Source organism: Lissotriton helveticus, chromosome 1_2 (genome assembly GCF_964261635.1).
Source record: "Lissotriton helveticus chromosome 1_2, aLisHel1.1, whole genome shotgun sequence".
Taxonomy (NCBI): domain Eukaryota; kingdom Metazoa; phylum Chordata; class Amphibia; order Caudata; family Salamandridae; genus Lissotriton; species Lissotriton helveticus.
The window spans coordinates 1,340,132-1,355,225 of record NC_136058.1 but is presented as its reverse complement, the minus strand read 5'-3'; the positions used below and the strand labels follow the sequence as shown (position 1 = coordinate 1,355,225).

General features: G+C 42.6%; 1 protein-coding gene across 2 annotated transcripts in view; it reads left to right on the top strand.

The window, feature by feature from the left end:
- BCAR3 (BCAR3 adaptor protein, NSP family member) overlaps positions 1-15,094 on the top strand; it is a 299,503-nt gene that overhangs the window by 107,757 nt on the left and 176,652 nt on the right. For both annotated transcript variants that reach the window (XM_078668222.1, XM_078668215.1), the window contains exon 3: positions 6,747-6,786. In XM_078668222.1, the coding sequence (XP_078524348.1) occupies positions 6,747-6,786 (40 nt within the window). The remainder of the gene's footprint in view (positions 1-6,746; positions 6,787-15,094) is intronic.

The window sequence follows — 15,094 nt, the reverse complement described above, 5'->3', positions numbered from 1 at the left end:
CGCTACAGAAAAGGATTCGATAGAAACACTCCCGAAAGGCTTTCCAGTAAAATACTCATACATAACTGATGCAAACAATTTTCCTTTTGCTCGAATCCCTGGAGTGGGGGATAGGGCAATTCCAAACATGGAACATAGGTTAGGACTGATAATAGCGGCACACGAAGGGCATGCTTCTATACATGCTGGCGTCTCAGCCACAGTATCATTATTAAAACAGAGATACTGGTGGCCACAAATGAGAAGACAAACAAGGAACTATGTTTTAGAATGTGAAATATGTCAAAGAATGAAAGTATCAATGGTGAGACGTCCAGCGCAGACGCCCCTTCTAATCTCGGATAAACCATTAGCCTGTGTTTACCTAGACCACTGTGGTCCCTTACAAAGGGATGGTAACTATAAATATATCTTGGTTGCAGTGGACTCATGCACGAGATTCATATGGATGTGGCCCCAGCGAACGGCTGACGCCAGAACTGTTATAAAAGATTTGCGAGTCTTTATCGGCACATACGCAATTGGCATGCTGCGTTCGGACCATGGTCCTGCTTTTAGCTCTAGAGCTTATAAGGAGGCCATGGTCAGCATGGGCGTTACATTGCGGTACTCTTGTCCATTTCACCCTGAGGGGAACGGAATTGTTGAAAGAAAAAACCGTGACATAAAGCAATCTATAACGGCAAAGGTATTAGGTTCGGGAGCTGGGTGGGTCAAACATCTAATAAGTGTCCAACGTAGTCTAAATAACCTGCCAAGAAATTCTCTGAAGGGATTCAGTCCGTACGAATTATTGTTTGGAACTAGGATGTTAGTCTTAGACCTCGACAGTCAGACTTCAGTGGTGAAGGAAAAAAGCTTTGATATCAAAGATCGTTTGGCTGTTTTGCAGGACTTAAACGAAACAAGAAAAGACCTGAGCAACATAAAGTTGAAACAGCAGCCAACAACCACTGAAGAACCACCACCTGTCCCAGCAAGACCTGTCTGGATTCCAAAAGTCGGGGATGTAGTCAGAGAAAAGATCGCGGTAAAGAAGGAATTTGGGCCTTCTTACAGAAAAGCAGTTCCTGTCTTGTCCATCAACGGGACAAGATCAGTTGTACTACCGCCGCTTGCTGGTAAAAAGGAGAACCGAGTTGTATCCATCGACCTGGTAAAACCACAATCATGTGGCCGATAACAAATAGTAGGCCAAGTGGACTCCCGATAAGTAGTAGAACACCAAGATTTGCTACAAACACAGAGGTTCAATCTAAGAGGCTAATCACATTCGAAACGCCTACAGAACTACAACAAGGACTATGCAACAATGCAATGGAACTTAGACCTCTGAAAACCCAAATAAAAACATTTAGCAGAGACACACCAATCTATAATGAAGTAACAAACGACTATGCAAGAAACAGTAATCCTGAAGCAATTGGAACAATTGACAGAACTGCATCCGGCTACTTCATAAACTTCGATGATTCCTCTGAAGGCTTCACTGAATCAAAAACACAGCCATCAACAAAAACCTTTAAAGATAAAGTTAAAGTACTTTTGAAACAACTGAAAGAAACATATCTGATTTCTCCATGGATTGAATTTTGGGTGGGTTTTGGTGCATTTATCCTCATACTTTGGCTCATCATGGTACTAACTTTGGGACGCTTCATTGAGGGAAAATATGCTAAAATGGACACAGCAAGTCAGAAAATCAACTTGATCCTCAAACCACACACATCTTCACACGTCGAGAAAAGAGAACTTTCTTCAGTCAACTTCACAGCCAATCCTATACCGGGTGGGGTAGCATGGGACAACACTGACTACGAAATTTATGGTCCGGTTGAAATCCTGAAATATCCACACCAAATTAAGATCTCGTTGAGTGACTTTGTAAAACCAAGCTCATTTGCTGATGATTGGGACTTTGAAAGTATAAATAATATGATGTCTGACTTAGTGATGTCTGCTAAATTTACCAAACATGATTATTTGCAGGGTTCGACAAATTATGATAGTATGTACTGTTATAACCACTATGGTAACCATTTTCTACATAGATCTGCACAACCTAGAAATGTTTTAAATTATAATCAATGGGAACATTGTGCAACCCCTCCAAAAGGAAGCTCAAGAACCGTTTATGACAAATATTCATACTTTTCAGGTTTTAACACAAGTAATGCTGAAACATTTTATTTCAAATTGTCAAATAAGACAGGGACAAAGACCATGATAACAAACACGAAATTGATATATTCAGACTCATTCTTCGAACAAATGAATACTTTTGGTTTTGATTATTGGGACAAAAATGTTGAAGTAAAGAGTGTTTGGGGTACAAAAGAATGGCAAGTACAGGGTATAGAATCTTTGTTTAGAGCCTGCATGATCCCAGAACAAATTATATTCTTAAATGACACTGTTCAACAAACTACCTGTCTTGGCCTAGCCAAAATCAAAGACTTAAATAAACCGTCTATTCCAAAACCAACAATGAACAGCAATAGCTCTACAGATGAAGAGATAGACGAAAATTATGTATTAAACCAAAACAGAACACATCCTGATTGGAAAAAGTGGTTGATCTGGCCCACAGATACTAATAACTGTCAAGACAGATTCCTGAACAAAACACAGGGGTTCAAAATGACCAGGCCAGACCCTAGATATTCCCAAAGACAACACCCAGGGATAATAACCACCTACAGTGTGGGCAAATTATGCCTTCAGTGGCTACAAACTTCCACACTGGCAGAAACTAAGCAACACCTAACTTTACTTACTGATGGTGCTAACTTGCGTGATTTCATTATGGGACCGCGCAAACAGCGTCAGAAACGTTTCATAGCAGCCTCTGTATATGCAGCATACAACGAGGCCTGGAAGGTGACTCAAATTGAGACAGCAGAAAGTATACGGGAAATTGACCGTATTAATTTGGAAAAATCACTTTCTGTAGTGGACAATGGATTAATGACTCTGTCCTCCAGAATTTTTTCATTGGACAGCATTGAGTCTTCAGCAATCGACATATTATCGCAAGACTTACTGTTGTTACAACACGGTCAGTCCCAATTGCGTTCTATTGTACAGCTTGGCTGGACGTTACAAAATCTGCGTTCAGGCTATGTGCCTTGGCGTTTAATCAACACAACGTCACTATTCAATATCTTTAACCTCACTGATAAACAAATCAGTATGGCACAAAAGGGTGCTGATTATACAATCCTGAGCATTGAGAAACTCGAGAGATTACCAGTGACAATGTCAGAACGACCTGTCAGTGAATGGATAATACATGGGATAATTAATATTCCAATATCAACCTTCAGGTTTCAATACTGCCAAAAATATATACAGGCTGGCATGTACGAAAAATTGGGAAAAGGGTACATTAAAACAACATGGAACTTGCCCTATTCACATGCATGTGTCAGTAATAAAGGACAGAAAGTGTTTCTTAGTGGCAATAATTGTGCGATGTCACTGAGCGGTACACTTCTGTGTAATGGAATTAGTTTGCATGGAGCCTGTGAAGGGAACTCAAATAACCTTTCATGTCACCAGCTAGGCGCACCTGCAACAGAGATAGAACCATTCTTTCAAAGACTCTATAATGGGAGTTACGTTCTAATTGTGGACCGCAGATGTTGTAGTCTTATGCCCAGGACTCCTTATCTCGTAACTACGACTGCGAAGGTCAAGTGCTGTGGACGCTTATTGTTCCCCAGCTCCCTTCCAGACAGGGAGGCAAGGGCATGGCCCAACTTGAAAATTACTTCTATTCGAATAGATACTTTAAGCAGAATGAAAACAGTGCTTCTTCAGACGCCGACCAGGCTCACGTCATCAAAAGAAACGTATGATCTCCTAGTCGCAAGGACGACTGCAGAGATTCACTCATTGTTATCAACTAATTCCCCCATACATTTCGCAGAAATCCTGAATGAAATCTTAAATATTTCTGATACCAGTGGAGTCTCAAAAGTATTTAAGACCGTATTTTCGATGGCATTAACACCATTCAAAGCCATACTGGGTATTTTTCCAGACTTCGTCCATTCGATTTTTGGCGGACTTCCCCTCATTTTGGGACTAATTGCAGGAATACTATTCTTAGTCCTTATATTTCGTTATGGCAAACCATGTCACAGACAAAACACCTGCGACAAGGGAAGAAACAATCCTAGCCATTGGATACCGGGACCGGATATCAAAAATCCTGGGACTATCCCGGCTTAGAGATCTGAACATGACTTGGTTTCTTTCATTTCGACCAATGTGGCAACGATGTGTTTTACCTGTATTAAGGTGCTTGCTATGCGGAGAAGAATGCGTGTTAGACACCTGTCTGACGCTACAATCAGATGCGCCAATGGATGCAGAAACATTGTTGAGTCCAATAAAGGCTCATGCTTTGTGCTGCCCTCAACGGCTACCAATCCTGATGACGGCATTCGTGGAAGCTTCACCACTACGATTGAGGGGTAGTGAAGTTCAAGATGAAAGCAGCATTGATCAGGTACGACCTTCTGTCAGCAATACTAATCAAACCGTCAATGGAGACAATCATGCGCACGAATGCATGGTTACATCCTTTTCCGAGTTAGTGGAACTCTCCCAGGAAGCTGTTGACAGCTTTTTCGACAGTCTAAATGATATGATGTTCTCACCAGAGCAGAAATAGAGACTTTTGAGCAAGCTCGCACACGGCGTTCCCTGAATATGGCCTTCAACTAGAATAGCAAAATACCATGAACAATTTTCCTTCCAGTTCACGGACAGCGATTTTTTCAGCAGCCCCAAAATATTTTTACATATTTTTCGGGACACTTATCTTCTGCTTAAAGTAAGAACTATTCTTAGAGAACTAAAACTTCTAATTTTAGATAGTTTATAGACATTAGCTGCCCGCTGGTATGTTCATAATTATTTTATTCTGTGATGGAATGGTCTTGAAACTTTTTTTCTGTATTAAGAGCCATTTCATGTGTAAATTCTCATATACAAATTAGTGATAATGTATAGATATGCGTGATTACTTTAGCATTATTCTACAGCTTGAGTGCATATATTACATGTGACTGTTTTTTCCGTATATTTGATAATTTCAAAATGCATTTATGTATTTTGGGGTGGTAAGGTATACACGATACTCTACAGTATGTTTTACTATGCATAGATTCGTAAATATGTCCATAGTTAGCGTGGAGTGGGTGTGATGTATTCCTATAGGTTCTGTATCGATCCCCCTATTCCTGACCCTATTCTGGTTAACAAGTTAACTAGCAGCCATCCCATGAGGCAGAAAACCCCCATGATGCAGGAACCGTTATCTGATTAAGCCACATTACGGCACAGGAACGTGTTATCTGATTAGGTCATAACGCTTGCCATCTAATTAGACAAGCGATATTCCTCCAGCCCCTGATAAGGCATACGGAGTTCTCAAAACAAATCAAACCTATGACAACCTGGGAAAAACCCTGCGGCCATTGTTTTGATTTCACCGAGAACTTCAGCAAAAGAATGTGCTAACGACCAGGTCGTATGACATCCTTATTGACGTATCTATGTCCATCCTTACGTCAATCTCTGCACCTTAAAGGTATAAATATTACCGATATTGCCCTATGCAAACACACGCGGTGGTGACGAGATCGGAGCAGCCAGACTTGCCGAAGCCCAGAGCAGAGCAGACCCCGCTGGCGCAGCCCCGCCTTCCTGACGCGCTGAGAACGAGACGCTGCTTTCTCCTGCCGAGAAATCCAGCTCCGGCGCTTCCGGGTAGCCCTCGCAGGCAGCCTGGAATATCGAGACCAGAGACGAGAGATACCATCCCTCATTCATCCTAGACTCCAGGTACAGAACTGAATAACCCCTTGCAGAGAATTCTTGAGTCAGTCACTTGGCAAAACAAACTTAACTTAAACTGCTACTTTCTATTCCCGCCCACGTATTAGGCTTAGGTCAGGTACATCTGGGGTAGGCGTAGTTAGAAACACCAGTTGAGTACGATTAGTCAAATGTATATGTGTATGTATCTATTTTATCCATTTTAACCCATCATATGGCTTAGAAACCATATCAATGTTTTTACAGTATTATTTTATACTTCTGCTTTTAATGTATGCACTTTACTTAACCATAAGTATTGCAATAATATCGATCCATTTCTCTTGTATGAGAAAAGAGACTGATCAATAAATACCATCTTTTATTGAACACGCCCGTCTCTTCCTTTTCTCTACAATCTGGTGAGACTAAGAATGCACGTACTGACTGAGTAAAATAAGTAGTCTTTTGTTTTCACACGACTCTAGAGATACACTCTTGATTAGGGGAGAGCAAAGTTGTCATGTTCTATGGTTGTCAGAAATTAAATCCCTTCTTGTCTATCCAGGGAGGTTCAACTCCTCCTTGCCTATTCGAGAAAGTTTCTAGTGAACTCTGAGCTAGCTGGCAAACCCAAAACTTTAAGTCTAATATTGACAATAGAAGACCTAGTTAACGTCTGGTCTAGGCCTATACTATTGAAGGTATTATTCCAATGCGCAGAGCCTATTGGGATAATAGGAACTACACTACATGCTTTGCGATATTTATCGCCGTCTGTTGCTAATATGCCCCCAGGTTGTCAAGGAGAGGGTCTTCGATGGCCTGTGACTGTTGACAGAATTGATTAGAGACTGTACGAGGTGAAGGAAAGGCCTAACTTTCTTAAAGCTTTCTTATTCTGTTTCCTTTCACAGAGACCAGAGCCTTGTGGATCCAGCTGTGGACTATGTTAAGGTATGGAATTACTCTCCGTCGCCTGTGTCTGTTGAACGAATGATCAAGAATTGCAATGTTTGATAAAAGCGGGTCAAGGCATTATGTGACACTTTTGAGAATTTTTTTTGTGGTGCAGCCCTTTGATTGCCTGTTTCACGTGGAGGGGTTATTACTAGCAGTGGTGCAGGCCCTCGTGTGGTACAAAGTGACGCACACCATTGCGGCAATTTATTTACGACTATAAGAGGCTGCAAGTGCAACTCAATATTGGGCAGCGGCAAGTGTGCACTCGTGCAACCTTCATCCATCTGAGACTTACTGTTTAACTTGTTCTGTTATATGAGATTAGGGCATCCATCTTGAATTTCCTTTACCCTAGGTGAAGTGACATTGTGCTTATCTTCTCAAATCACCCTCACCCCCTGCACTGCTAACAGAATACATGATACAGCCATTAATAGAATAGGGGGTTGTAATTGAGCTTTTAACCCCTTCGCTGCGGCGGCTATTCCGCCGCAGCGCTAAGGGGCGGGGGGGCGCGCGGCGCTCCGGCGCTTGTGACGGAGCCGCTCCGGCGCTTGTGACGGAGCCGCTCCACCCCACACAATCAGCAATTTCCCCCAAATTACGACTCATTACGACAGGCGGGGCTCTGCGCGCACCTCCTGGTACGCATCCGAATTCTGTCATGTCTTTAGAGCCATCCTAGCTTCTAAGCAATGTAGGCAGAGGATACTATCATAAGAAACATCCTTTTTTATTTTTCTCTACTTGCTTCATGAAAAAAATATTAACCCCTCCCACGCTAGTGACGGAACCGCTCCGTCACGGCCCTCGGGTGGGCTGTGCTTGTGACGGAGCGGTTCCGTCACGGCCCCGCCCGCTCTTCAAAACGCTCAGCGCAGGCGTGGAATTCGCACCGCGCAGGCGCGGCGAGCGGGCCGTGACGGAACCGCTCCGTCACCAGCACAGCCCACCCGAGGGGCGTGACGGAGCGGTTCCGTCACAAGCGTGGGAGGGGTTAATATTTTTTTCATGAAGCAAGTAGAGCAAAATAAAAAAGGATGTTTCTTATGATAGTATCCTCTGCCTACATTGCTTAGAAGCTAGGATGGCTCTAAAGACATGACAGAATTCGGATGCGTACCAGGAGGTGTGCGCAGAGCCCCGCCTGTCGTAATGAGTCGTAATTTGGGGGAAATTGCTGATGGTGTGGGGTAGTGGGGTTCTATATTCATTGGTACTACTCAGGAGAAGTGCAAGCATACCTTTGTTTCTTTACAGATATGTTATGCTATGTTATGTTGTGTGCAGGCTTCTCCAACGAGTGGCTCCTGAACTACAAGTAACTGTCCTGGGTAAACAATCTTTACAATGCGGTCAGTACACTGCGATACCTTCACAACGCGATCGTTACAATGACCGTGTTGTTAGTACGCGATGCATTTACATCGCAAGTCTTTACAACAAATTCAACTAGGGGCCACTGAGGTATTGGAAATGAATTCCAACACCTTCCCTACTGTTGCACAAACTGAAGTAGGAATAGTAAATAATACTATTCCTAAGTCCAGCGCGCCCCCTAGTGGAAGTCTTTGTAAAGAACAACACGGTCATTGTAACGACCGCGTTGAAATAGCACGCAATGTAATGCATCGCATAGTAAAGTGCTGTATTCCACTCCTGCTGCTTGTAGGTAGCCCTCCTATGTGCAACCTACTGCATTAAAAGATTTAGCATGGTAGAATTAATATGAGTGCCTCAAAATTGAGTGTATTGAAGACGAAAATGTGTGCATTTTCAGATGTTTGGAGAAAGCTGGTAAAATTTCAAAAGATATTGAAAGTTGATAATTGAGTGCTAAATCATTTGACTTTGGGGAGACTGATACCTCAATTTATTACCTTGATATCAATCAATCAATCAATCAATCATGCCATTTGTATAGCGCACTACTCACCCGGGAGGGTCTCAAGGCGCTGATATCAAGAACACTTCAGCCATATCTATTATGGTTTACTCAAGTAGATGCTTTCAAAAAAGTGCGTCAGACAGAGTTTCCACCACTCATTTTAAAAAAACATTGTCAGAAATGATCACAGCTTGAATATTGTGGCCAGTATTGTTATCATGTCTGAAGTGGTCATTATTAGAACACTAATAATGTTAATAGCTCAGGATGATTCTCATTAAACATAAGTAGATCTTATTACTAAAAAGGTTGGACACCTCTGGTATTGTGCATTGCTAATGCATAGTCTTGCAGCGCTTCTGGAATCTGAGCATCCTTCCCATCTGCTTCTCTGATATCTCTTTGACCGTAATCACAGTGGTCTTGTTTCACTGTGCATTGCGAACAGATCATCAGTTTATTAATTGTAATATTTAGCTATTGTGACTATGTGTTTTTAACATGTGTACAACTTGGCCCTTTGCTGTTTAATTCACATTGCATGTCTGAAAGGTTTCGTATTGCTAGGCCTGAGGAGTTTGGACTCTTATAGGCATGGTGTATCAGTTGCATAGCAATATTGCAGTGCTTGGCTTGCGGGCGTGGCATGCTGCAGGTAGCCTCTTCTGTTGGTTCTGCTGGGGTGCATTTCTATGAGGAGTGTGCTGGTGGGGTGGTAACACTTAGCCAGCTAGATGACACTGGTGCCTAGTTTTGTATGCGATGTGGTCTGGTTTAGATGTTCTATTGACTCTGTAAGGAAGGTTTATGTTCTCAGACTCTAGTGCTTTACCAACCATTTAGCTTTGGCGGCTGTGATCAGTGAACTTAGACTGGGCCCTGTTGTCCGTCATCTTGATCAGCCTTTAAAGGAAGGAGCAACAAAATCATTACAGTTTTTGACATAGATACTCACAATTTAGATTCTAAAACGTTCAAGCATATGCTTCACTCTTTCTGATGCCACTCTGGTGATTCATTTGATTGTCCAAAATTAGAGCCAGGAGTGGAACAATCACCCCTAGGCCCTGAAAGATTTTACCAAAACCCCTGATTCCATTTCACGGAGGTCAGAAATGAGAGGATGTGGCCTAACGGCTAGAGCGTGGACCTCGAAGCTGGGGAACTGGGTTCAAGTCTCGGATGCTCAACATCCTGTAATTCTGGGCAAATCACTTAATCTCCCCGTGCCTAACAAAAATGAATGTGTCCGTCTGTAACGCACTGGTGCTCATGTAAAGCGTTCTGAGATCTTCGGGTCGAGATCGCGCTGTATAAAACTCAGTACAAAAACATGGCCTAATAATTTCAAAAATTCTACATGCTATATCAAAGTTTAGACCCAATTTTCTTGGTCAAATATATTTAAAACGTTTGACTTTTAGGCAATTTTTATGGAGATTGTTACTCAAACTTTTCCTGTAGGAAGGTGGACCCGTAATCTCCTTGCAGAGGTTCAGGCTTGTTTGTACAACTTGTTAGTATTTGAATATTACATAAATGTTCCTTTGAGATCTAGAAGACTTTCCCCAACTTATGCGAACAATGTAATGTAGAAACCACCTTTCGATTCAATGTCTGGAAGATTTATTGGTGGCAAAAGATTCCCCATGGAGAAAGTTTTGCTCACTGGTTTCTGTTGCTTGGTTCAGTTCAGGGCAAGTATTTACACCCTGCCAAGTTCAAAGTTCACCAGCCACTACTGGTGTCTGGTGTATTCTAAAAAAAAAAAAAATGCACTGAAAATAGTTTACTTCAGAAGCACCACATTCTAAGGGAGCTCAATCAATCAGGCTTCGGCGGCAAACTGGACAGCTCTATTAAAGAGTTTGCTCTTTTGACCCTGCACGTTGCTACTGTGTGCTGCGCACTGCTGCTAGATAAGGGATACCTGCTCTGGGCTACAGATGTCTGTTTAGGGTGCCTGTGCAACATGTTGAAGCAACACCATCGGCGCAACACTTGTACCACCCACGCAAGCGTGCAGCTAAATCTGAATTAACAGTACCGTCAAAGTTTCACATTTGTAGGTCTGGTGCTAGCCAAGACCTTTTGATTTTACTAAAATTATATATGTTTATATATATGTATATATATGTATATATATATATGTATATGTATATGTATATATATATATATATATATATATATATATATATATTTACTTATAGGGGCTTTCAGCCAGCCCGTTTCATCCATCAGTCTGTTGTGTTTTCAGTCACATTGTTCTTCCGTGCCCCACATCACACAGCTGGGGCAACGTGCCAGCGCACTTCATTCATTGGCGTGAGTGATAGCATTCTGTCCTTTCACAAGGAGCCATCCTCGGTCAATGGAGCCTTCAGCACCAGGGACACCCATGGCAACTATTTTTGAGACTAAGAAAAGGTTTTTGCCTCTTGTCAGGGTTTTTCTTATATGGCTGAGGACCCAGTAGCCACCCGTCCCTTTCAAACTCCAACATTTTACAAAAACCCTAACAAAACAAGCCTTGACAAAGCCAAAAGGCTCGCAGCCAACATCAGGCCTATTAGTTTTGCCAGTGCTTGTTTTTGTTTGGTGTCCTGGTCCCTGACACAAAAAGTGTACAGTATGACTCCTAGCATGGACTGTCGGCCTACCCTAGAGAAAAGCAGACGACCAACTCAGCATTGGGCAGCTGGCATGAAGATCTTCCATGTACTGTGACATCAATGGTCCATATTCTAAGTGATGACTTGCAAACCAATTATGGCATTTATGTTTTTTTCAATAATTACATCCTGCGAGTCCTTTCATTGTTGTAATTTTATCAGGGTTCCCAACATTGGTTAATAATAAACTTTCAGTCATGGGCATCCATGAATAATTTTAACTGGCATGGCCCAATCTATTTTTTTTAATTCCCTTCGAGAAACCGTCTTCTACACGGGGAGTTCAGTGCGTGCCTGTGACCTACGAACACACGATAAAAGATCTCAACAAAGTGCTTGGTATGGACTGTTGGGTATTGCACTCCCTACCCAAAGTGGAGCACAGCCCTAGGATGAAGCATGCTTCCTGGATGGGTACAGGTCCATGTATCCTGGGGGTTGCTCTAGAACCAACACCCCAATTCTTATGGCTTTTGGACAATTCTGCTGCCACAGAACGTCGTGCGTTATTTTCAAGATAGTTACACAGAGAGGGTGTATGACGGACAGCTCAAGCCCCTTCCCCCTTCCCCCTTATTTATATAGTGCACGGCTTTTGTCTACAGCATGAAATAAATCCTGACACATTTTTTTTCTTCAGGGTTTTATATAGCGCAAACATGACCCGAAGGTATCCGGTATCAGAGCGCTTTACACAAGCACCAGTTGCGTTACATGAGGACACATTCATTTTTGTTAAGCACAAGGATATTAAGTGATTTGCCCAGAATCACAGGATGTTGTGCGTCCTTGCTGAGACTCGAACCCCGTTTCCAAGATTTGAGGTTGCTCGCCCTAACCATTAGGCCAAGTCCTCTCCAATTACATTTAAATGTAATTTGCACAAGGTCGATCTAATGAGAGTTTCCTTGTCAGGAATTTTTTTTTTCATTATGTATGTAAATCGCCGTGCTCAAAACATCAGTTTCTTTGTGAGGGCACCCAGACTACATAAAAATTCCAAACATTTTACTTGTATTTTAAAGTCTGAAATTTTGAGTGTTGAAGAGCTGCCTAGTGAGACACTAAGCTTTTACATACTGTAATATACTGTTCTAAAAGTCTGTTTCTTAATGGAATGAGCTTATTGTAGACGCTCAGTGTTCCCACAAAGTAAAAAACAAAATTGAAGACCTGTTTTGAATCATAGCTGATTTACACAGACTAAAAGAGGCTCACATTTCATTACTTTCAAAGTGCCACTCATGCTGGTTTTCTTCTCCGTTCACCGTTGTATATTTTATGCAAATTATTTTACTCAAGGAGATTAGAAGGGACATTGATAGTAAAATTGTGTAACTGTGCTTTCTCGCATGCAAACTAATAGTAAATAACATTTCCAGACCGATCTGGGGAATGTGTATTCTTTCTTTAAAAAAAACTCTGTATTTAGCATAGCCATTTAATACCTTTGTATCAATAGGCGTTAAAGTAGTAAAATAGTGACGTAACACTGCCGCAACATATGCTGTGTATGCTGCATTATTTGCCTTTACATCTTGCCACATAACTTGGTCCTCCACTGCCTCACTGGGGCCAGTGGCCCTAGATACACCTCAACACTGTGTTGAACGACAGCTCCTCAACCCCGCTTCAGTTGATACAGTGAATGCTGGTGGACACTGGATATGTGTGGTGTACCTAAGCCGAACACACTCAGGTGTTGCCTTGGGTAATAGATAGCAGCACCCAATTAGATTGTTCTATTGCAAGCATTGGCGAAGGAGTTTTATAAAGTGAGGCTTGTGACCGTGTTCACCTCAGAACACTAGTGTAGATTCCCAAAGTTGCTGAATGTGTCTACTGATGTCACAGTCCAGTTAAGAGGAACAAGGTAGGCGCTGTCTACCACCGACAGATGATCGTGGCTGCGATTTACGAGGCATAAATGAGGATGTGAGTAACGAAGAGCAATGGTTTCACACCTGTTACTGTCCTGGTACGTGTATGACATGACATGACGTGCCCACACCTGCACGCGCAGCGATGTAATCTCCTCTTTCAAGCACTTACGAAGAGCAAACAAGGTAATGGTACAAGCAGCAGTCACTGAGCTCCGCCAGACAGAAGTACTGCCTCGAGCCTCTGACATCACACAGGTATGACTGGTGCCCGGTGAGCCAGAGAGGGGAGGGGGGCTCTGGGGTCAGACGGTGCAGTGATTCACAAGCGCCTGGACCTCCTGAGGTGTCCACACGGGATCAACAGACAAGTGTGTGCCATCGAAGCTGTTGGATAAAGAAATCAGACACCAATACAATGTGTCACATACGACATGGGCCACTTTGCAGCTATGAACTGCACAGCAGTCACCAGAGTGGATTATGTACCCCTATTTTACAGAATGGGACATATGGAAGAGGGGGGCTGTTAAATACTTAGTCCAGGCGGTGCAAATCTCTGGGGCTGCAATAGGGATTTAGATAATGTTCAGTTAAAAAAACGTACAAAATGCAGGTGAACGTAGATGTTAATGGCGCAGCAGTTGGTGTTCCAGCATAAGAGTACAAATACTGCCGACTAACAGTGCCAGCAGTTTACTTGAAATTCACGAAATGGCCATAATATGTTATAATGTCCACAAATAGGTGTGGACGTGCCCGGACGATCCAAATGAAATGCTCCACCTCACAATAAAATGCATTCATTTACTGCATAAAATCGAATCATGACTGGTTCGCTTAAAAGCGCTGTGACGCCTCGTATGGGGTAGTAAGCGCTATATAATTAAAATTACAATAAGACTGGCCCACAATTTGATTTAACAAAAATCCATGTTGCGAGCGGAAGAACCTCACCAGTCAGTGCACGCAACATTGCCATCGACGTCAGAAAGCATATTGCCTTGGTGCCACAGGATTGTGGAATGCCATACAGTGATACTGCCACGCTAGACAGCATGAACACAGAAGGGGTTTCAGTGTTGCCATGAATTGATGCAATGCTGCAATCAATACCCTGTGGTGACTGGGGCCGCTGGGCTCTCAGTCAGGTAGGGAGGGCACTCTTCTGGAGGTGGCAGCTGCCCCTGGGCATCTCCCCCTTTTCCTAGTTGCTTGGACTCTATGCCCACTGATCTCTAGCCGTGTGTATTAAAGAGGCTACCCAGTGTAGAAGTAAAAACACTTCTCGTTACCAGCCCTACATCGCTGACTATCATCAACAAGTGGAGTGTTGCTTTGTTTAACGTCTACTTGGGTTTTGAGATGAATTGTCACATCCTTCACCGTATGGGCCCTTTAAACCTGTGCACTGTCCAGCAGCCTTGGTGTAGAGGGTACTTCAGGGAAGAGACGGGTGGAGTAGCCTGGGTGTTCCAGTTTAGGTCCTGGTTTTGTAATTATTCACCACAAATTAATAATGCAGACTCTCTGTGTATGTAACCTGTGTGTACTGTATTTCTTGAAGGTGATACATATGTACAAAACAAGGTGTTTTTTACCTTGATTTGTCAATACTGCTAAGTGCCCCACTGACGTATGAAATGCATAGCAAGTCCAGGATTTTTAGGGAACAGCACTTTGCATCCTGAGACTTATTGTTTAACATTTACCACTGTAAGTATTAGTCATAAGTTCCCAGCATAAACATTGCTGTTGGCTAAAAAATAGACAAACACAAATATGTCACATGTGGCATAGGGCCACTTGGTAACTATGAACTGAACAACACTGACTAAACTAGAGTAGATTTTCCCTATATG